At 38.5% G+C, this 24,456-nt stretch overlaps 1 protein-coding gene across 2 annotated transcripts; it reads left to right on the top strand.

Annotated features, from left to right (window-relative positions):
- Positions 1 to 1,189: 1,189 nt before the first annotated feature.
- LOC137004302 (ladderlectin-like) lies at positions 1,190 to 23,499 on the top strand. 2 transcript variants are annotated; one of them, XM_067364519.1, is made up of 8 exons: positions 1,190 to 1,665; positions 1,832 to 1,943; positions 4,771 to 4,898; positions 18,526 to 18,593; positions 18,837 to 18,931; positions 22,749 to 22,874; positions 23,033 to 23,144; positions 23,318 to 23,499. In XM_067364519.1, the coding sequence occupies exons 4-8, from the start codon at positions 18,533 to 18,535 to the stop codon at positions 23,383 to 23,385; spliced, it is 462 nt and encodes a 153-aa protein (XP_067220620.1). In that variant the 5' UTR covers positions 1,190 to 1,665; positions 1,832 to 1,943; positions 4,771 to 4,898; positions 18,526 to 18,532; the 3' UTR covers positions 23,386 to 23,499. The 2 variants fall into 2 exon arrangements, with proteins under 2 accessions (XP_067220620.1, XP_067220622.1); XM_067364521.1 differs by lacking the exons at positions 1,190 to 1,665; positions 1,832 to 1,943; positions 4,771 to 4,898; positions 22,749 to 22,874 and adding an exon at positions 18,317 to 18,382.
- The last annotated feature ends 957 nt before the right edge of the window (positions 23,500 to 24,456 follow it).

The raw sequence follows: 24,456 nt of genomic DNA, 5'->3' as shown, positions 1-24,456 counted from the left end.
ATCTTTACAATGTGGCCAGATGTTAGCAGTCAGTAATTTCTTATAAAACCATATAATGTAAGCTCTGTAGATTCCCCTTAAAACTTAAAGGAATGAAGTCTTCTGATTTAAATGGAGTAAGTCATGTCAAATTTGCAAATTAATTCCATCTTGGTTTATTGCATATGAGAATTAAATGGTGAAATATTGCATGAAGGTCAGTAAAAGTTCTCTAGCTTCCTGATAACAACAAACAACTCTTACAACTGATTTTATGAAACTTATATTAAATGATACATTTTTCTAAAATCACAAAGTTATCACTTTTTTTTACAAAGCTGAATTTAAAATAATTCCAGTCATTTTCAACTACACCCTCTACATGCTGCTCCAACTTCTGACAGTCCCATGGTTTCCTCTGGCTCTTCTTCATATATCTACGCATGTTAACAATGTCGATATGAGACCATCTGATCGTCGTATGAAGTTTTCTCCGTGCTCCGAATTTAAAACATTAACGGCATTAATGTTATTTCTCATTTTGCTAAAGTTATAGCTAGCTATCAACAATCTTCTAACCTAGGCGTCATCACTCTAGCGTCTGAAGTCGACGGTTCCAGACTCGATGATTTTGATGCTGGGGATCACATAAGTAGCTTTAGCTTCATGTTTTTATTTCTGGAATATAGTTTAAATATTTCGGCACAAATCGAATAACATTAGGCGAAAAATAACCTGCAACTCTCCAGCTGGTGCCATTTTCTTTGAAAACTCCGATCTCTATCGTTTAACTGGCCTGATGAGTCTGGGCGTGAGCTCTTAACCAATGATGCACTGAAGCTACAGAAGGACCGCCTTCCTCATTTCCATGTTACACACGGAAAAGTAAAAATAAATGAATCAATAAATAAATCTAAAAATAAATACGTGGGAATAAATATATCTAAAAATAAATTAATACATATATACATAAATAAATCTAAAAATAAATGTAAAAATAATATATAAATATAAAAATAAATGAAAAATGTAAAAATAATAAATTAAGGGGGGGAAATAAAAAAAAATGATTTTTTTGTTAAAAATGAATCATTTATTTTATCAAGTCATTTATTTATTTTCGTATGATCACATTTATTTACCTATTTATTTATTCTTTCATTTATTTATTCATTTTTAATATCTGCAGGTTTGGTCCTCCATAGCTAACTGGATCAGAGCAGAGGTAATGTGTTAGTTACAAGGTGATTTGGTCACACTTTATATTAGATGTCTTTACCTACATCTAGATATACAGACGGACAGATATAGATAGACTTATAGTTATTCTAAGGTATCAAGTGATTCATTTAAATGTTAAAGGCACTTAATATAAAGTGGAAATTGTTGTTTTTTTAAAGTAAAACTTTCTTTTTGCAAAAATAAATACAGAAAACTGATACTGAGCAAATATTCAGAGCAGACATTGTTTGCAAATGTATAAAATGTTGTTTAAAAAGTCTTATGCTTTTATGCTAAAAAGATTAGATTTTGTATTGATAAAAAAATCTGTCTCTTTAGAGAAACTGTCAAAGTGTTGGTTCGAATCTCGCATCTGTGCGTAATTAACAGGAAAATAATTTCATGCTGAGTCTGTTGCCTTCTGATGACATACGTCCTTGGATTGGTGGTCATACAGGTGTACAAGTAAGTTAACTTGTGTCCTATAGAGACCTGTTTGTCTTAACTGAAATTTCTGCTCTAAACACTTTCTAATGAAGTTAGTTTGACTTCAAAGATGAACATTGTTTTGGCTTTTTCTTAGTCTGACTACAGTAGTGCACTCTTTGTATTCACTCTCTCCACTCTTTAGGACAGACAGTGGTTGTGGACTGATGGAACTGCATTTTTATTTACCAACTGGTGCCCTGGAGAACCTAACAACAACCATCAGAGTGAGGCCTGTTTGGAGCTCAACTTTCCCAGTAAGAATGCACTCTGTTCTCTGAATACTTTCAATTATAACTTACAATAACTTCATATCATACAGTAACATGAAATGACTTGTGTGGATTTCACAAAGTGCCTTAAAGGAACGCTCCACTTTTTTTGAAAATAGGCTCATTTTCCAGCTCCCCTAGAGTTAAACAGTTGAGTTTTACCGTTTTCGAATCCATTAATATATCGATTAATATCCATAATATCATTGCACTGCTGCAGCCATGGAACGGCAGCAAAGTTCCTTGATTATTACGCCAGAAAGAGAGTATAGTTCCTAGCCATATCAGCCTAGAAAATCACAACTTTTCATTTTCTGTCGGTCTTAGTACACGATTTAACTACAGAAGAGTCAAGTTTTAAATAGGAAAAATATCAAAACTCTTTGGTCATTTTTAAGCGCGATGCTAACGGTCTAATCATATTCAATGAACTATGCTAAGCTATGCTAAAAGTGGTACCGCCAGACCCGGAGATCGGCTGAATGGATTCGAAAACGGTAAAACTCAACTGTTTAACTCTAGGGGAGCTGGAAAATGAGCCTATTTTCAAAAAAAGTGGAGTGTTCCTTTAAGTTGAACATTCTGTTTTATTTTGATTCTAACACACTATAATGATCAGAATAATGTATTTCATTATTCCACCCTACAGAAGGCCATTGCTGGAATGATGCACCCTGTCCAATCTTAAAGAGCTATTTCTGTGCTAAGGGCATTTGGTTGAACTTTTTCTGATCTTATCTTTACAAAAATGTTATTCTGAAATCAAGTCTCTTCTAAACTTTATTCTCTTCTCAATATCTTCTCTGAAACACTCCTCAAGTTAATAAAAGCATTGAAGAAGCAAATCATGTGCATCACAATCTAATTCATGAATGTAAAAATATAAATGTATTGTGTAGCTCGGTTTGAGGATTTGTTTAGTCAAATGGTCATTTGCAAATTTGTTTCCTACAATGAATTGTAAGCAAATATGAACCTCATCCAGGGCTCTTTTTGTTTTCTGTTTTCATAAAATATCCCATTACTATTTCGGTGTGAGAACCCAGATAGCAGACCAACACTGAATCAACACTAAATCAATGTTAAGGCATCAACCACATTATCATTGAATCATTGTTGAAATGTAACATTGATTTTTCATCAGGTTTGCACCCTAAAATAATGTTATTTCAGTGATGAAAAATAGATCAAGATGGTTGTAAAATCAATACTTTTTTCAACCTTAAATAAATCACCTATTTAATATTGAATTAACGAAACCATATCAAATCAATCTTGCTTTATGTACAGCAAGATTTTATGCCAGTTAAATTTCTATTTCTACTAATTTCAATCAGACACAATGTAAGGGCTGCAGTTAATTTGGTTTTGAAAGAAAAATTCACAACTTCAGTTTACATACAAATTTATTTATTCATAATCACAGGAATTAACATCACATTCAGGAAAAACAAGTGGCTGTAAAAATGGCATTTCATGGTGACAAACAAAGAGACCTGGTTTCACAGACAGGGCTTAGGCTAAGCCAGGATCAGACCTTAGTTCAATTATTTGAGTAACGTTTATAAAATGCCTTAGAAAAAAAAAAAAAAAAAAAACATTACTGGTGTTTATCTTGAGACAAAACAATGACAGTGACATATTTCAAGATATGCTTTCAGTTAAAACAGCTCAGACATGCATTTTAGTCTGGGACTAGGTTTAAGCCTTGTCTGTGAAAGGGGTTAAGTAGCTTTTATAAACATGCCTTAGAGGGAAAAAAAAAACATGGTAGCACTTTATTTTACAGTACGTGTACTTTCCTGGTACATATAGTAATTATATTGTACATACAGGTAAAAGAGTGGTAACACAAGGTACTTACCTGACATGTATGTACATGGGAACTAATAAGAAACACTGCTGTACTTTCCAATGGTACATACATGGTAACTACTTTGTACCTTTAGACAAGTGTTGGGTAATAACAGGTGCTTACTTATAGTGTCCGTATATGGTAACTAACAGACACATTACTGTACTTACTAATGGTACGTACATGGTAAATATTTTGTACTTAGAGACAAATGTGGGTAATAACAAGCACTTATTTATGGTAACTTGTAAGACACATACTGTACTTACTAATTGTTTAAAATACTTAAGCTTATTATTGCAAAGGTTAAAGAGCTGGTAATTCCTATGTAATGTTTATGTACAAGGGTTCACTTTATTTTACAGTCCTATTTCCATGTACTTACTATGAACGTACTAGTGAATATACCAGTTAGTTAATGCGTAAGTTACACCTGGTAAGAGCTGGTAATTCCTATGTAATGTTTATGTACAAGGGTTCACTTTATTTTACAGTCCTATTTCCATGTACTTACTCTGAACGTACTAGTGACTATACCAGTTAATGTGCAAGTTACACCTGGTAAGAGCATATGTAGCTTTCAAAGACACAAAACGTACATTTTTGTAAATTAAAATGATAATTTTATTAAAAATATAAGATCAAAACGATATTTTGAGCTGCTAATCCTACACCTACCTTTAAAATAACCCATAAACATGTATTAAAACTCTGTACTGTTTTAAATAAAAGAAAGACAGACAAGCAAGCATAATCACAACAATTTATTTATTGCGAAAATGTTGTACCAAAAGTAGTTCAAATGATGATGAGTTGCAGTCGCAGTCCTCACTGGCGGTAAACAATAGTTTTTTTTACTTAGCAGAATATGATGAATCCGGCTTCTCTATGGGTGCTTCTCAATTCTTATTTGTGCATCCTCATTTCCTTTCCTTGCTTCCTTTCCTCGCGTCTTAGCTCCACCCCTTCCAGGATGCCAGGGAAGGACAGAAGGAAAAGACGAGAGGACGGAGGAATTGAATCAAGTGAAATGATGGCTGCGTCCGAAAACTGAAAAATGCTGCCTTCTGAGGACACATTTCAAGGTAAGAAGGCATCAAGGCACGTCCGAATCCAATGTTAGCTTCACTTCCTGTCTCATGAGATACCTTCCTCAGATCGATTTTTGAAGGAAGCATAGATGTATCCTTAGCTGCCTTTGATATCCCACAATCCTGTGCTTCCCATTCTGTGACAGTTGAGCTAGACAAATAAAGATGGCGTCCGAAGGTTGCGTTTGCTGCGCATTTTCTGTATAAATGTACGATTTTGATCAACATGTTTCAATTTTGATATTTCTATCGAGAAATTACTACTGTAGTAATTAAATATTTGTTTAGTTCTCACCAAAGCTCGCGCTATATTGCTGTATATCATTAAACTGTTACGCTGCCTCAGAAGTCCGTCCAAAATCAGTTTCGTGAGGTGCCTTCATGCACAAACGCTGCCATACAAGTCATTCTCTTATAAGATAGCGAGGCAGCAAGACAGCTACCTAGGTTTTCGGATGCAGCCGATAAATCCTCGCTCCCTTTAGCATCACTTCAAAGCGTCATCAGCTGCGCTCGAGGGATCTACCCACATGTTGTTAAAGTTTGGTTATTTAAAAAAATATAATAAATATTAATAAAGAAAGATGCCTAGTTGAAATATATGAGATATATTAAAGTTTAAAGTTTATTTAATCTGTAAAAGTAAAGCATACATTTAAATTATTGTGACAGATAAGAAGGGGGAGGAGAATTTATGTGTGCGTCACGTTTCTCGATGAGAAAGACTTCCGCAAAGGATGCACCTGTGTATCCTCGCTCATAACTCCTCAGGAAGCCTCCTCACTCCTCGTTCCTCGCCTCATTGTGGTGCAATTAGAGAATTGAGATGTCCTTCAAGATGGCTGAGCTCGATTGTTTTCCGGGTCATAGGATGGAGGACGGAGGAGCGAGGAGACGAGGATGGATATTGAGAAGCACCCTACGTGAAGGCGCGCACTCATTCAAATGTCAGTCCATTGAAACACGGCATGTCGTAATCTGTGACGAAGCAGGTGAGAGCCAATGAGCGTTTGATATCAGTGCCGTAAACCATGTCGTAACGCTTCTCGAGGTTGGCGCTATTTTCAAATTTAAATTATAACGAGCGCGAGCTTTGACTGTGACGTCGCTGCTGAGAATGAAGATGAAGATTAATGGATAAAGGGCTGAATTTGGATCTGTTCCTTACAAACATATGGATTCTAAAGATATGGAGTACAGCAAACAAATAAAATGGGTGTGATTTGTGAATATATGTTGTGTTTTGATGTATCTTTTGGTTGTATTGTCAGTCGCTGCATAGGAGAAAACATCTTCTGTGTCTCACAGCTAACAAACTAAATATTACAAGTCACAAACAGAAATGTTATTTCATATTAAGTAGATGAGTAAACTGTATTAAAAAAATGTGACTGAAAACATGTATTGATATGACAATTGAATACATACAACAGATTTAAAACATTAATCCCATGATTTATTCATTTACATTCAAACTTTACGTTACATGATTTATTGCTGTTAATACGTAATGTATGTTTTTGTGTGTATGAAAACGTATGTGTGGTTAAACCACATTTTATGTAAAAATACACATGTATTCTCATGAGATCACGGTAATTCCTATGTAACGTTTATGTACAAGGGCTCACTTTATTTTACAGTCCTAGTTCCATGTACTTATTATGAATGCACTAGTGAATACCAGTTATAGTTAATGCGTAAGTTACACCTGGTAAGAGCTGGTAATTCCTATGTAATGTTTATTTACAAGGGTTCACTTTATTTTAAAGTCCTATTTCCATGTACTTATTATGAACGTACTAGTGAATATACCAGTTAGTTAATGCGTAAATTACACATTACTTAGGGTGAGGTATAAGCATGGTTCAAGATACGTCTTGAGTACTGGATGATATAATTTTGCGGTTCAACTTGCCTAATCTTTACAGGACAATAATTCACTTAATAGGGGTATTTTGATGACATACATACAGATCAGTAACACTGCTGTACTTGGTATACTCAGTTGTCATGTGTCAAAAGCCTTGCTTAAAAGGACTACTTGATAAGTATTAACAATATGAAGTGCTGTATAGGTACTGCTGTGTATCATTTTGGTAAGCACATTTGTTTCACAGTAGTTAAGTGTCTGTTATTTGTGTCCACACTTGTCCGTGAGTACAACATAGTTACCATGTATATACCACTAGTAAGTGCCTGTTATTACTGACAATTGTCCAAAAGTACAACATATTACTGTACTTACTAATGGTATATACATGGTAACTGTCTTACTAGTTACCACACATAAGTGCCTGTTATTACCCACACTTGTCTGTAAGTACAAAATATTCACCATGTACATACCATTAGTAAGTACAGTAATGTGTCTGTTAGTTACCATATACGGACACTATAAGTAAGCACCTGTTATTACCCAACACTTGTCTATAGGTACAAAGTAGTTACCATGTATGTACATTGGAAAATACAGCAGTGTTTCTTATTAGTTCCCATGTACATACATGTCAGGTAAGTACCTTGTGTTACCACTCTTTTACCTGTATGTACAACATAATTACTATATATGTACCAGGAAAGTACACGTACTGTAAAATAAAGTGCTACCAAAAACGGTATTGGTGTTCATCTTGAGACAAAACAGTAGCACAGGCAAATTTTAAGATGTCAGTGCAAGTTACTTTCAGATAAAACAGCTTGAACATGCATTTTAGTCTGTGGAAAATTCAGGAGAAGAGCCTGGAAAACTGTGACAACATTAAGTGTAACTTGAAATATAATTCATATAATTAAAAAAAAAAAAAGGTTGAAAACTGAAGTGGTTCGTGAAGTTCTCCCCCTCCTTCTGAATAATGAACACCACAATGGAGAGCTGCTCAGGGTCACCCTCACAGTCACAATTATCCTAAAGTTGTGTACAACTGTGTTCAGGACACAATCTTCTCAGGTGAATGTTTTCAGTCTGTGATAAAGCAATTGTGATTATTTTTCTCATAAAAAAAAATCTAAATAATCTGTAATAAAGGAATCAGATTATGTGCAAATATGTGATAGCAAATTGATAATGTTTTTTTACAAAACAAAAATAATTTGTATTAATGATCAGCCAGATTTGCAATTAAGAAACACATCTGAATCAGTCACTGGTCGCATTTATAATTTAGTCTGAAAATCTGCATCAACAAATCATAAATTATCTTTACACCCTATGCATATATTTGAATGTTCTTGATTAAAGGGATCGATCACATAAAAATGAAAATTTGCTGTTACTCAACTTCAGGCCATCCAAGATGTGTCTTTTTTCCTTCAATATAAATGTAAAGATGATATTTAGCTGATACCTTGACGATTCATACACAGTAATGCATTCCATCACTTTGAGAGAGAGAGAGAGAGAGAAACACAGGCAAAAAAAAAAAAAAAATTACAAAACAGATATTTTCAAAACAACAAAAAACAAAACAAAAACAAAACAACAACACAAAAACGTCTCGGTTATGTATATAACCTTAGTTCCCTGAATAGGGAATGAGACGCTGCGTTGCCGCTATGGGAACGCCTCTGCGTGGTGTCGTCATGAAGCACGTATGCAATCTGTCCAATCAGGAGACGGAACGTCATAGGTGGGTGACGTCACCGACCAGGAACTATAAAGCCGCCCCTAACACACTCACATTCAGCTTCTGAAAAGGTCCGAAGCAAGTCGCTTACGGGCATGCAGGGAGTATGGCTAATCAACGCAGCGTCTTGTTCCCTATTCAGGGAACTAAGGTTATATACATAACCGTGACGTCCCCTTTCAAGGGAACTCGCGCTGCATTGCCGCTATGGGAACGAGAATACCAACTTCCCCATATGAGCAAGTGACCGTAAGTGTGTAGCCGAGGCGCACACATTACAAAAGCACCTGCGCCCCTGGAGTGGAGCCGAGGTCTAGTTCATAGAACCTCATGAACGTATGTGGCGATGACCAGCCTGCTGCATCACAGATATCAGAAAGGGAAACCCCAGAAATAAACGCCTTAGAGGCAGCCATACTCCTCGTAGAGTGAGCCCTTACAACCAATGGTGAAGGCTGTCCAACCGACTCATAAGCAAGTGAGATAGCCTCAACCACCCACTTGCTCATTCTCTGCTTAGATGTCGGGAGCCCTTTTCTTGGTGCTCCAAAACACACAAAAAGTTGATCAGATTTTCTCCACAGGGCAGCTCTGTGGACATCTTATGCCCTCACTGGGCACAGCAGATTAAATTTTTCCTGGTCTGATGACTGAAAGGGAGGCAGGCACAGAGCTTGAAGCACAATAGGTCTCACAGGATTAGTGACGACCTTAGGGATGTACCCTAACCTGGGATGTAAGAACGCCTTCACATTACCAGGCGCAAATTCCAGGCAGGAAGGAGAGACTGACAGGGCTTGAATATCTCCAATTCTCTTGAGAGATGAAAGGGTTAGAAGAAACATTGTCTTTAGTTTTAGGAACTTTTCAGCAACCTCTTTGATGGGTTCGAAGGGTGCCATAGACAGGCCCTGTAATACAATGGCCAAATCCCAAGCCAGTACACTCATGCGTACTGCAGGTCTGAGCCTCAAAGTGCCACGAAGGAAACGTATTACATGTGGGTGTCTCCCCAGAGATACTCCATTGAAAGGAGCGTGGTAAGCAGCTAAGGCCGCCACATAAACTTTTAATGTGGAGGGGGATAACCCTGAAGAAAACCTTTCTTGCAGGAAGTCCAGTACTGCACTGACCGGGCAGTTAACTGGGTCCCACTGGTGATCTTCACACCATGAAGTGAATAATCTCCACTTCAGTGCATATAGTTTCCTCGTGGAGGGAGCTCTGGACTGGAGTATGGTCTCAACAACCTCAGTTGAGAGACCTGAATCTATGAGCTGTGCCCCCTCAGGGGCCACGCCCACAGCATCCATGACTCCGGGCGGGGGTGCAGTATCAGACTGCCCACTTGAGAGAGAAGGTCCCTCCTGATCGGAATCTCCATTGGAGACCCGTCGAGAAGGGACATCAGGTCCGAGAACCACACTCGGGCTGGCCAGAATGGGGCTATCAACAATACACGAGCCCCTTCTCTGCGCACTCTCTCCAGAACTCCCGGGAGCAGAACGATTAGGGGAAATGCATACAGCGGTAGCCTCGGCCACAGCTGTACCATAGCATCCAGCCCAAGAGGTGCTGGGTTTGACATCGAGAACCACAGTGGACAGTGAGTCATCTCTCGAGACGCAAACAGATCCACTTGGGTTTTGCCGTAGTTCTCCCATAGGAGCTCTACCACCTCGGGGTGAAGCCTACATTCCCTGGGCCCCCGCCTCGACAGGATGTCTGCTCCCACATTTAGGTACCCCAGGATGTAAACTGCTCTGAGGGATAGTAGTTTCCCTTGGGACCACAAGAGAATCTGATTCGCCAACTTGTAAAGTGGGCGTGATCTCAAACCCCCTTGATGATTTATCTACGAACTCACTGTTGTGTTGTCTGACCTGACTAACACATGTTGATTTCTGAGGTCTGGGAGGAAGTATTTCAATGCTAGAAATACCGCCATCAATTCGAGGCGATTTATGTTCCATGAAAGATGATGGTCCTGCCACAGCCCCTGAGCCGAGCGACCACTCATGATTGCCCCCCCAGCCCATGAGGGACTTTTTTTTTTACAGTGAGTGACTGGCCTAGCTTTATGAGTGAGACAGTCAACAGGATTGATGTTATGCGAACCGGAGATAGACGGGCCCGCATAATCACCGAATCCCACACCACACCCAGATAAGTGGTTCTCTGAGCTGGAGAAAGCACACTTTTCTTTGCGTTTAGTCTCAGCCCCAACCTTCTCATGTGTGTGAGAACATCGTTATGTTGAACCGCCATTTGATTGTGATTGTGATTGGTTGATTTTAGCTCAATCAGAATTCACAATCGTCGATGTAGTTGAGAATGCGGATGCCCTGCATACGCAAGGGCGCCAGCGCCGCATCTACACATTTTGTGAAGGTTCGAGGTGACAACGCTAGGCCGAAGGGAAGAACCTTGTATTGGTAAGCTTCGCCCCCGAAAGCAAACCTTAGGAGCTTCCTGTGCTGCGGAAGGATTGATACATGAAAGTATGCGTCCTTTAGATCTATTGTGACAAACCAGTCCTCGGACCTGATTTGTGACATGATGTGAGTCACTGTCAGAATTTTGAACTTGAGTTTTGCTACTGCTTTGTTCAACTAACGTAGATCTAAAATTGGACGCAATCCCCCGTCTTTCTTTGGCACAATGAAATAGCGGCTGTAAAATCCTGACTCCCTGCTGGGAGGACCAACCCTTTCTATAGCCTCCTTTCGCAAGAGAGTCTCTACTTCTTGTGCTAATACCAGAGCCTGCTCTGAATCCACCACTGTGGGTAGAACCCAATTGAACTGGAGGCGGGTGTGTGCGAAACTGGATCGCATACCCCTTTTCTATTGTATGCAGGACCCACTGAGATACTTTTGACAGATTTTCCCACTCTGACAAAAAAAAATCTACTAAGGGTACCAGTCTCTTGAGACTGGCCTCTGGTAAAATATGAGCAGCCAGTGCAGTGCCCTGAAGCGGTACCCCGGCAGGGAACAACTGAACTGACTGCAGAGGGAGGGCGCCACCCTCGGGTGACACGCGAGGAACTACTGCGCCCCGGTGTGATAGCGGGGTTAGCAGAGCGCCTCCCTGAGGGTACTGAAGACTCATGGGCACCGATGGAAGAGGTGAACGCCATTTGTCTCCAGAGGGGACCACCCTCAGGATCCTGACTCTCCTGGCGTCAGGACTTTTTCGCCGAAGCCCTCAATGACAGCCCTCAGATCTATCTTGCCTCTGACGGACTTCGGCTGAGAGCGTTGCTCCGCCTCCCAACTCCTCGGAGGGGGAGCGTGGGTAGCAACGCTCTGCTTCTGGTGTTGCCTGTGTTTTTGATGTGAGGAGCTTGTACTCTGCTTCGGCTGCATACGCTTGGAGGATGGCCATTGTATTCAAGCATGCCGTAGCTTGACCTGCTGCCGAGTACGCTTTGCCCACTAATGCTGAGGTAGTTTTCAGCGGTTTAGCGGGCAATGACGGGGCTTTTAGGGACGATGCCGCTTGAGAAGAGAGATGGCTTGCAAGCGTCTCTTCATCTCTTGGCATCACCCCATACCCGTGCTTCTTCATCCCCAGAACATCGCTGTAGATAGATGTTTGGGGTGTGAAGACACGGGAAGATACTGGTCTTTTCCATGATCTCGACACCTTGGTGTGGAGATCAGGAAAGAACGGTAGTGCCCGACGTGGAGGTTGAGCAGCCCTTGACGGTAGAAACCGTTCATTGAGTTTACTGCGGGTCTGCTGCTCTTGCTTCTCGGCTGGCCAATCGATGTTCAGCTTGGCGACAGCACAAGTAAGCACCTCCATAAGCTCCTCGCTCGTGGCAAAGAGGGAAGTGGCGATTCTTCGGTCTCTCCTGTTGCTACACTAACAACATCTACTTCATCAGAACTAGACGCCATTTGTGTAACAGTGTCAACCGGAGCGGAAGAAACTGCTCCCTGCCTCTGATTTGACACACTGGATGCAGCAGGTGAAGGCAGAGATAAGGCTGGGCCCGTCTCTTACCATTTCTACTAATAAAAAACAAAAATCAGGATTTATACTAAAAAATAAATCCAAACATTTTTCCCTGGAGGAAGCAAAACACCAAGTTAGGCAAATGTAACGTTTTTTTTTCTTTTTTTTTTAATCATCCTCAGTTACTACCTCTGCCTCAACATTTTCTTATTATGGTTTGATTTAGCCTACTCAAATTTGTCAGCTGTACAAAATTAGCGTTTAATGCCTATTTTTGCTGTTGTGCATTGATGTGTCACATTGGGCTGTGCACTACTTGTTGATGATTTCCCTTCAGTGTTATTGTAGCTACTGTAGTCTTACAGTCTATATGCTATTATAGCATTTAATGCTTTATTTATATTATTACAGCTGTGTGGTGATTCTTATAAAGGAATGTCTGTGTAAAATGAATTTAATAAACAAATAATAACGAAAATGAATCCTAATTGTTTAGACCATTAACAAAGATTAATATGCAGGCTTTAGTGTTATTTTAATATTTATATACTATTATATGATTTATTAATATTTTATGCTAACTTTTATTTTTATATTTTTAGTTTTCATTTTAGTATTAGTTTGTTTCAGTAATTTTGTCATTTTTAATAGTTCTTGTTTTTAAAATATTTTTATTAAGCATTAATGTAATTTTAGTAATTATTTCAGTTAGTTTAGAATTTCTTTATCTAATATTTATATTTTAAATTTCAATTAACATTTTTTTTATTTTTTTTATTTTATAGTTTTAGTTTTTTCACTGCCAAATCAGAAGCACAAAAGACTATTAGCAATGATAGTATCACTCCACTAGGTCTAAATTGAAATATATTTGCTATATTGTACGTTTTAATGGATCACGCTACAAACATAACGATCTTATAATACATGATGCATTGCTGTGTCCATCACACTTTTGGACACTTTTGCTTTAACAGACATTAGACAACACTGCAAAATCAAGCTGTTAAATTCAAATATTTATTATCCAACATTCCCAATTTTTCTGATGCATGTCCTTAATTTAATTTTATATGTTGGTAATAATTCAGTGTTTATAATGCTAAAACTAGATTTTTAAAGAATTTTAACCCAAACTGACTGGGTTTCTAGAGCAAAGATTTTGTGAAAAAAAGTGGAAGACTTAAACACAAAGTGTGTAAAATAAACTGTTAAAAGGATTTGATGATCACTAGTGATAGTATTTTATTCTGTGTTGTCATCATCCATCATCATTTCAGCTTTGATGTATGTTTTTTTTTTTTTAAACAAAGCAGCTGATATTGCCATAGAAACTAATGGACTGCCGAGTCTCTTACACCACAAAATGGAAGAAACGCAGGGCTGCTGCTGCTGGGTGCCGGTGTTGCAATGGAACTTTCTATTGAGTGTCGCTTCTTGTTAGTGTATGTTCTATGATGATGACACCTATTGACTCATACGGTAGGCTACTATGCACGTTTCTATAGAATAAAACGACATCAGCATGCGCTAGTGGTAAACAAAGGTTAGGTTAGGTAGGTTGTAGCAGCAAACACACTGTGCGATGATCAGGCTGAATTTCTGACACTTGTCAGAAAATGATCGTAGGCTATCTTTGGCCGCAAGACCGGGAAAACGGTCTTTAAACCTCTCTCACTGTAGGACTTAGGCAAAGACAGTACTTGTCTTGAATGACAGGACTAGATCTTGTTGTAAGAGCATCATAAAAGTAGTTCATATGGCTCATAAGCAGTATTCCAAATCTTCAGAAGCCTTCACGTGAGGAAAATGCAGTTCCATTGACGAAAATAAGCTGAATGGGTTTGGAGTGACGTGAGTAGATGATGCTGTAGTAGGGGGTGCATACCCTAAGGTAAAATTCTGCAGGCTCCCCTGATTGTGTAGATATGTTGTCTTACATAGTGTAACACAGAATCTACTGTGTTGTTTACTTAAAGGGGTCATGACATGAGAAACTAAATTTTCCTTGATCTTTTGGCATATAAGGGGTCTTTGTATCATTAATACATCCTGCAAGTTCCATAACTTAAAACATCCTCATCATTACTAAAAACGTTTTATATAATCAAGCTGTAAAAATACTTAATTTGACAAATAAAGAATCTGATCTGGGGCTATTGTTCGGAGATGTCGGCTGCAATGAATGGACAAGCATGCTTGGAGGGCACGACGCTGGGAGATGCAACGGTGGAAGATGCGGTGGCAGCGGAGACCCTTGCCTTCAATGTTCGTGGTGTGGAAGGGTCTGTGGCAGAGAATGGAGTAAGTGAATTAACGTCTTCCTCAGACGGCGGCTGAAGAAGACGAGTCTCCAAAGTGGAGTCGCAAGTTGAAAAAAGTCCGTCGTCAAGGCTTTGAGAATGTTGCTGCTGAATCAAGATCATCTGCCGTCACTCCCAAGTAGAAAAAGAAGTATGGAAATGTCATGCCTGTTATTCATACTGGACCTACGGGTAACATCAAAATGGTTAAGACCAAGCAAGTGAGTGTTTTTGCTTCCAAGCTTACACCTGATCTAGATGCTGGAACTTTGTATTTGCATGTCACATCTTCACCCCAGCACCCAAAATCTAATGGAAAGGCTGAATCTGTGGTAGAGGTTGTTAAATCGCTCTGTAAATGGGCAAATCTCGACGAAACAGATCCATGGCTTGCAATTCTACACTGGCGAAACGCTCACAGAGGGATTAGAAAGCAGTCCTGCACAGTGACTTATGTTCTGCAGACTTAAGACCGGACTTCCCACGGCAAACAGTTTGCTTTTTGCCCAAGGTTTGCAGTTTGCTCAAGGTGGTCAGAGATATTTCGGTGGAAACGATTTTTTGGAAAGAACTTAAATGCAGAATATTGGAATATCTCTTCCATGTGTAAATGGGGCCAGTTAGTAGTTGCTGTGCAAGTAAACCTCACTCCTCTGATCTCAAGAGATGCTCTAGCGACTGACGCTAAAAGTTGCAGCATTTAGCCTCCTTGTTAGAGAGTCCGACTCCTACGCTGGAGACCCAGGTTCGAGGCCTGCACAGAGCAGGGCGAGTAGGACCTGAGTAGAGGGGTTACACATGTACCTTAGATGGAGTCTCTGGAATAGAAAATAGTGTAGAGTTATGAAGACAGCATTATTGTAATTTATTTAATTGTGTCCAAGATGATCTGTATAAGGTGGACAATATTGAGGATAATGATCCAATAGTGATTATGTCACATGAGGTGTACCAAGCTATAAGCAAGCTATCTGACAACAAAACAAGTGGCCTAGACCAACTATCTCTGCTGAACATCTTAAATATGGAAGTGAGAGATTTGCCCCCCTTTTAGCTGTCTATTTTACTGGTTTTATGATTCATGGTGTGTTACCAGATTCAGTGTTTGTTTTATTAGTGCCAGTTATTAAGGACAAAGCTGGAATGGTAGGTAGTTCCGTAGCCAGTATTCTTTCTAAAGTTTTACAAAATATCTTGCTGGATAGGATAAATGTGTTTATTAACTCAGCAGGTAACCAGTTTGGTTTTGAAGCCAAATATAGCACTGATCTGTGCATTTATGCCCTAAAAGAATAAGTTTAAAAATAAGTTTAAAAACTTGTCAGTTCTTATGTGCTTTATTGATGCATCCAAAGATTTTGATCGAGTTAACCATAAAAAGTTATTTTCTAAAGTAAGACAAAGAGAGGTGTCTGAATATATTGTGACAATTCTGGCTAATTGGTATGCCCAGCATGTAAAATTTTGGGGTTAGTAAAGGTATAAGACAAGGAGGGATTTTGTCCCCAGTATTTTTTTTTAATATTTATGTGGATGATTTATCTAAATGCTTGAAAACATGTAACACTGGGTGTATGATTGGTAATATCTTAGTTAATCATATTATGTATGCAGATGATCTTGTGTTTTTTAGCCAGCAGCTTCTGAAACCTGTTCTGTGTATGGCTCTCAACATGATATTATGCTAGTAAGAGTGTTGATATGATTTGCAGAACTAAGGAGGATAAAAGTTTAAACTTTTCTTTAAGTTGTTTGATAAGACACTTAATGTGTGTGTGAATGTAAAATACATTGGACACTTTATTACTGACCACATGACAGACGATGGGGATATTGAAAGACAGAGACGTATGATGTACTGTATATGCAGGCTAAAATACTTTTATGCAAGCTTAGTTTTTGTTCAGATGAAGTGAAGGTATCATTGTTTAGAGCATATTGTACACCACTTAATACTGCTCATTTGCGGTCAAATTATAGAACAGCAAGTTTAATGAGGTTTCAAGTAGCTTATAATAATGCAGTGAGAATTGTGTTAAGGAGACCTAGATGGCATAATGCAAGTGAAATGTTTGTGAGTGCAGGAGTTAACACTTTTCAAGCTGTGTTACGAAATCTGTTTATAAATGTATTTGCCAGCTAAATGTTTACATAAATTAGATTATTGTGGGCTCATCAAATATAAGGGTTAGTATTACACTGTAACACCCAGCCTTCAAAAGGGAGTTCACACAAATAAAGATTGTTCTAGGCCCTGGAATGGTGATGACATGGAGCAAGATTGGCCTGAATAAGATAAAGTGTTGAGGAGATAGAGCATCTATGTGTAGTTAAAAACACTTAAAATCAAACATAAAAAACAAAAGATTAAAATATAAAACTTAACTCACTTCAGAGATTTAATTAAGATCTATACCTATATTAGACTTAATTCTCTGAAGCACATTTTTTTCGAAAGGGCACTAAAACAAATACAAATGTTAAGACTAGATAAACTTACTGTAGCCATCATAAATCACAACCCTTACCTTCCCAATTTAATTCTGCTCATTAATCAACTTGTCTTTTCATCTGCTCTTTACAAAATGCGGGTAGGGGATACAAGGACTACAAATTAGATGGACTACAAATTAAGATGCTATAAAAGGAAATCACATTTTTTGGGCTTCCTCTTTGAGGTACCATGTGGTGTGGAAGCTGTGTGCATGTTGTACATTTTAGGACTTCCTCACACCTCAGTCATACAACGAAAAGGCGGCATTCGCTTCTAAGTCGTTCGATGCCGAATTGTACGAGACCTGACAACTGACGTTGTTTTTCCTGAGACCTGAAGCCTTTCAGTCTGAGACGCGATGCCATTTTGTCCGATGACTGAAGCTTTTTACTCTGAGGCATGACGCCTTTTCGTTGTATGACTGAGGTGTGAGGAAGTCCTAAAATGTACAACGTACACACAGCTTCCACACCACATGGTACCTCAAAAAGGAAGCCCAAAAAATTTGATTTCCTTTTATAGCATTTTAATTTGTAGTCCATCTAATTTGTAGTCCTTGTATCTCCAACCCCATTACATAAGTAGAAATTACTCCTAACTCTAACTGGCTAAGTTGAAATTACTTATTCTCTTTGTTCATTTTACTTAACTTAGTTAATTACATAATTTACTTAAAAATATGAGTCCAAAAAAGAAAAATTAGGTACATTTTTACTTTTTTTTTTCAGTCTAGATGAAAGAACTACACCTTGAAAACTGGTACACTCACATGCAAACGGGAACTCAAGACACACACATTTGAACATTTGACCTCTCTTACTACCGTAGTTACCTAAGTAACAAGTAAGATTTAGTCTTAACATATGATCTCTCTTACTTGTCACTATAATTCTTCATATGCCATATATGGTAAGGTTTGATCTTTGAGTATGATTGGATGCCCAGGACATCCTGGATGTTATTGCCTGATCTTGTGTGTATAAATATGACCCATCTTCCTTCAATAAATCTGATAATGTTATGGCATTTCACTGGCTCTGTGTCTGCTTGATCATTCTTGATTCTGAAGACAACAGCTTGAAAACCAAGGTGAGTTTTTGGAATAGAGACCCACTGAATACATTTTCTACCTAAAGTATTTTGTGCTTTGTCTTTTAATGCATTGGAGAATCCCCAGTGTGCAGCGTATGAGTGCATGCAGACATTTAACTTTTCCTGCTTATTCATTTCAGGTTAATCATGGCAGTGCTGAGAAGTTTTCTGCTTCTTTTCATGATCTTCTCCATGGGGAATGCAGGAGGTAAACAAGACATTTATTTGTAAAAAAAAAAAAAAAAAAAAAAAGCTTTTTAAAAACATTTTGTAAATGTACATTATTCCATTGACTAATATTTGCATGATTAATGAGGGGTTTACATTGTCTAAAGTACACATATTTTCACCACATAATCACACAAACATAAAATACGCTACATAAATAAAAATAAAAACTTTCTTTTCTGTGTATATTACAAGAACCCTAACATTTATGTACTGGATGTAGTTGATTTATTCCTAAAATGCCCCACTGGATGGACAATTTTTGGACTCCGATGCTACAAGCACTTCTCTCAGCCAGCTAACAGGATCACAGCAGAGGTAATGTGTTAGATACAACAAGGTGATTTGGTCACACTTTATATTAGGTGTCTTTAACTACATCTAGATAGCTATATAGATAGATCGATAGATAGTGTCATGGAAATTTCAATATTCAGTTATTTATGGTGAGTCTGCAATAAACCAGTTAGACCAAACATTGTCTTTTAAGCCTTTTTTCTTGCAAGATTGCCATTCACAACAGGCAGAGTCTTTGCCCAGACCTCACCCTGCTGTTTTCTGGTTATGTTCATGACATGTAGTTTAAAAAGATCTATATATAAGGACACTAAAACATCTCCCTACATCTTGGCCTCTCAGAAAGAAGGAACTGCTTCTAAGAAAACCGAAAAGTGTGAGGTACACATACAGTAACACCTTTTATTGTAAAGACACTTTCAGCTCGTTTCAGCTGACATTCGAAACAGCAAACATTAATTTTCCACCAAGGTCATTGGTTGTCATGCAAGCACATACATTACCTAAAGTAAATAAAGTAAAATTTATTTTTCTACTACACTCCACCCTTTTGATTATTCATTATTCAAAAGACATGTTAATCAGTTAAGTTCAAAACATATCACTCTTTAGAAAGAAGAAATGCAATCTACTCTTTTTCTGAGCTTTCTGTTTCAGAAAAGCTTACAAACAAAATTCTTTCTAAACATTCCCTTTCCTTGTACGCCATCTCATGGATGGCCGCTGCTTTCAACCCTCTTTACATTTCATCATCCTCAGAGAAACTGGTAGTGACAACTATTATTCTGTCATGGGGCCCTTCTGGCACCCATGGTGGTCTTGGAAATAGCTCATGATAATCATCTTGTACATTGTTATCAACCTTTATCATCTTCTGCTAACATTATCCAAAGCCATCCTATTTTCAGAACGCACAACAAAAGAGAAAAAAATAATTGTTACAGATTTTAAATCTTGCCTCCAAGCAATAGAAAAGCAAAAATCATCTTGGTTACGTATATAACCCTCGTTCCCTGAAGGAGGGAATGGAAATGTTATGTCAGAACATTCTGGCGAATGGGGTCTCACCGGAGCTGACCGACTGGGCATGCACACAGGTGCCAGGCATCAACAGTGCTGGAGGAACCCAGGGTTCTGAACTGTGGAACTCACCTGAGGAAAATATCCATCCCAAAATATCCATCCAGTCCATGGAGTGGAATGGCGCAGCAAGAGAGATTGACACCGAACAGGTCCTGTTTACTGGCCAGAAGGTGCGAGTATACGGGAGGAAACAGACTTAACACATTTGCGAGATTTTATAATCTCAGTGTAAGGTGTCGCCCTGCCCGCAGCTCTACAAATATCTGTTAGCGAGGCGCCATGCGCCAGCGCCCAGGAGGAAGCAACACTCCTGGTTGCGCAAGCTCTCACCCCTAGGGGGCATGGCAAGTCTTCAGCCAAAACTATAGCATTCACTATACAGTGGGATAACCTCTGCTTGGAGACAGCCTTTCCCTTCTGCTGGCCTCTGTAAAAGACAAAAAGTTCTGGTCTGAGGTCCTAAAGCACGGAGTTCTGTCTACGTAAGCACAGAGAGCATGTACTGGACAGAGCAGCGCCAGTGCTAGGTCTGCCTCCTCCAAGGGCATCGCTTGCAAGGTAACCACCTGATCTCTGAAGGGAGTGGTGGGAACTTTGGGCACATATCCAGGCCGGGGTCTCAGGATCATGTAAGAGTTGGCCGGCTTGAATTCCAGGCATGCTTTGTCAACTGAAAATGCCTGCAGGTCCCTGACCCTCTTAACAGATGCCAAAGCCATCAGGACACCATTTTCAAAGAAAGGAACTTCAGATCCACTGAATGCAATGGCTCGAAGGGTGCTCTCTGCAGTGCTGACAAAACCATTGCGAGATCCCAAGAGGGGGGCTTGGGGGCAAGCCTCCTAGCCCCTCTCAAGAACCTGATGACCAGGTTGTGCTTTCCCACAGGTTTAGTATCAATTAGATCATGGTGCGCTAAAATGGCAGCCACATAGACCTTCAGGGTGGAAGGAGACAGCCTTTATTCCAACCCTTCTTGAAAGAAGGAGAGCACTGACCCTATCTGGCATTTACAGGGGTCTTCTTGACAAAATCACCATCATCGAATCCATCTGTGATTACATAAAGAAACAGATGAAACTGAGACAAACTAAATCCAGAAGAACTGTGGTCGCATCTCCAAGACGCTTGAAGAAACCGACCTGCAAAGATCCAGTACTGTGAAGAGTTTTAGCCACTTGTGTAAAAATGCTGTAAATTGAGGATGCTTTCAAAAATACTGTCATAAATAGATTTTATTTATCAATAAACTTCTATTAACTAAATCATATCAATATTTGGTGTGACCACCCTTTGTGTTTAAAATGGTCCAGGTACACTTGCGCATTGTTTTTCAGGTAGATTTGCAGGAAGGGTTCTTCAAGCGTCTTGGAGACACGGCCACAGATCTACTGGATTTAATTTGTCTCAGTTTCATCTGTTTCTTCATGCAATCACATGATGATGATGGTGAGTCTTTTGTCAGACTCATTGTTCATTTCTAGACCCTATATTTTCTGTGCCCCTTAACCTCGGTACGTCCCTTACCTTTCACCCTGTGGTCGTCACCTCAGGGTGTCTTTACATCGGCTCGGCAAAGAATCAACTTTCTGCACAACTCGGCAGACACTTCCTCCCTCAGTATTTTGACCCAACCTGCTATTTCTAGTGCTTCAGAAATAGTCACCTACACATACTCGAAAGTCAAAGAAAGAGAGGGAGTGCAGCACAAAAACAGGTGTCTAAAAATGCCAAACAATATAACATGATTTCAAAAAAGACTCACCTGGCAAATAACCCTTTTCAGATTCTCTTAGGATTTTTTGAGGTTCCAGCAGTGAAACTCTGGGCCCTCAGATGTTTGTCCCTCCTCCATAAAGACTTTGAGGTAACATTCTCAGGTCCAGACGAATCATGCGCGTAATTCCACTACTGACACTATTTGTCATGGACATTTTAATATTCAGTTATTTATAGTGAGTCTAAACCAGTTAGAACAAACAGTGTCTTTTTCAGCTTTTATTCTTGCAAGAAGGCCATTCACAATAGACAGAATCTTTTCAGCCTAGTTCAGATTGTCACATCACTCACACCTCACCCTGCTGTTTCCCTGTTATGTTAATTTAGTTAAAAAGATCTATATCATATAAGGCCACAAAAACATCTATCCACATCTTGGCCTCTCAGAAAGAAGGAACTCCTAAGAAACACAGAAGTGTGAGGTACAAATAATACAATTGCAGAGACATCTTCAGCTCATTTCAGCGGACATTCGAAAAAGCACATAGTAATTTTCCACTAAGATCAGTTTTTGTTGTCATGCAGATAGATAGATTAGATAGATATGTGTTGATGTAAACACTTATGCTACTATTGAGGTTGGATATGGCGAAGGTTAGGGACAGGTTTGGTGTATGGTTAGGTTTAAGGGTTGGTTAAGGGGTAAGGGAAGGTCAACAGTGTAATCATAGATCTAATTAAAGAAATTAATTACAGCTGTAATTACATGCAAAAAAAAATTATGTACACAATTGTGTAAGTGCATTGTGTCCACTGATTAATTTAAATGATAGTACATATTAAAGACACTTAATATAAAGTGGGAATGGTGATTTGTTTTTTTAAAGTAAAACTTTCTTTTCTGCAAACAAATAATACAGAAAACTGATACTGAGCAAATAATCAGTCAGAACAGACTTTGTTTGCAAATAAAGTCACTTATTCTTTATGATTAAAAGATTAGATTTGTATTGACAAAAAATATCTGTCTCTTTAGAGAAACTGTCAAAGTCTTGGTGCGAATCTCGCATCTGTGCATAATAAACTAGAAAATGATTTCCTGCTGAGTCTGTTGCCTACTTCTTCCACACAATCTTGGGGTGGTGGTCATGATGGTGAACAAGTTAAATTGTGTCCTAAAGAGACCTACTTGTTTGTGTTAACTGAAAATTCTGCTTTAAACAGTTTGTAATGAAGATGGTTTGACTTCAGAGCTAAACTTAATTAGCTTCTTCTAAGTCTGACTACAGTAGTGCACTCTTCACTCTCTTCACTCTTTAGGACGGACAGTGGTTGTGGAGTGATGGAACTGCATATGACTATACCAAATGGTGCTCTGGAGAACCCAACAATCACCATCGTCCCGAGAACTGTTTGGAGATCAACAACTCCCGTAAGAATGCAGTCTGTTTTTTGAATACTTTCAATTACAATTTACAATACTATAATTTCACATCATACGGTAACATGAAATGACTCATGTGAATTTCACAGTGCCTTTTTTCTATTTTCTATTCTACATTCTATTTGATTTTGAATAATGTATTTCATTATTCCACCCTACAGATAACCGTTGCTGGAACGATGTGCCATGTTCATACTCAAAGAACTATGTTTGTGTTATGGACCTGTGAGAACATATGCAGTCATCCTGCTCCACAGTTACGTTGATTGAACTAACCATTTACTTTTTCTGATCTTATCATATTTCTTCTCATCTTTAATCTCTTCTCAATATCTTTTTTGAAACACTCCTCAAGTTAATAAAAGCATTGATAAAGCAAATCATGTGCATTGTGGACAATCAAATTAATGTACATCAAAATATAAGTATATTGTGTAGCATGGTTTGAGGATATGGTTATCAGAATCGCATTAAATTATGTCATTATCAGGGGAGGAGCTTAAGCAAGCTGCACACATGACTGAATGGATTGAGGCACCAGCCTTTTGTTTCAAGCAAGTTTTTATCGTCCTCAGTTACTACCTCTGCCTCAACATTTTCTTAAATTTGAGTAAATTAAAATGTCAAGTTCTGTCTTAAGAGTTCTGTCACATAGGACTGTGCACTACTACTTATTGATGATTTCCCTTCAGTGTTAGTGTTCAGTTGTACTGTAGTATTATTTATATGCTATAAGTAAGCAATAAGGTATGAGAGGCTGTGATGTATCGTGAATAAGTCACTGCTGAAGGGCGTTGTTAGGCATGACCCTTCAACCGTGACCAGGGTTGGGAAGGTTACTTTTAGAATGCATTTCACTACAGATTACAAAATACATGCTTTACATGTAATCTGTAACGTATTTCGTTACATTACTCAAGTTAAGTAGTCAAGTAAAGTCAAGTAACTTAATCTAAATACTTTGGAATACTTTGAAATACTTAACACAAAGGACCATGTTAACTTGATGTTCTGTTTTAAGTTTACAACCTGTAAATAAAAATGACCTCTACCCACCAGGATTTGGTTTTCCACTAAATTGTATTTTTAACATCAGTTACAAAATATATATCTGCAATTTATTAGACATAACCTATGTGATGGTAAAGAATTTCGAAGTCGAATTGACACAGTGGTTTAAATTGTTTTATTAACAAAGTTTGTTTGTAACATTTAGAATGTATATAAAGAAAATGAAATGAAATTAAATGATCTACCCAATAATCTCGAGAGAAGGCCTATATTCAAAGCTGACTCCTAC

Source organism: Chanodichthys erythropterus, chromosome 17 (assembly GCF_024489055.1).
Source record: "Chanodichthys erythropterus isolate Z2021 chromosome 17, ASM2448905v1, whole genome shotgun sequence".
In the NCBI taxonomy this organism is placed as follows: Eukaryota; Metazoa; Chordata; class Actinopteri; order Cypriniformes; family Xenocyprididae; genus Chanodichthys; species Chanodichthys erythropterus.
Note: the sequence above shows the minus strand (reverse complement) of the source record. Positions and strands in the feature narration are given on the sequence as shown.

What these genes read in the sequence shown, in the direction of transcription:
- LOC137004302 (XM_067364519.1), top strand. Translation starts at nt 18,533, where the DNA reads ATGGCAGTGCTGAGAAGTTTTCTGCTTCTTTTCATGATCTTCTCCATG. An exon ending in CTAACAGGATCACAGCAGAG is followed by an intron (nt 18,932 to 22,748) that starts GTAATGTGTTAG and finishes CTGTCTCTTTAG; the next exon opens with AGAAACTGTCAAAGTCTTGG. An exon ending in TTTGGAGATCAACAACTCCC is followed by an intron (nt 23,145 to 23,317) that starts GTAAGAATGCAG and finishes TCCACCCTACAG; the next exon opens with ATAACCGTTGCTGGAACGAT.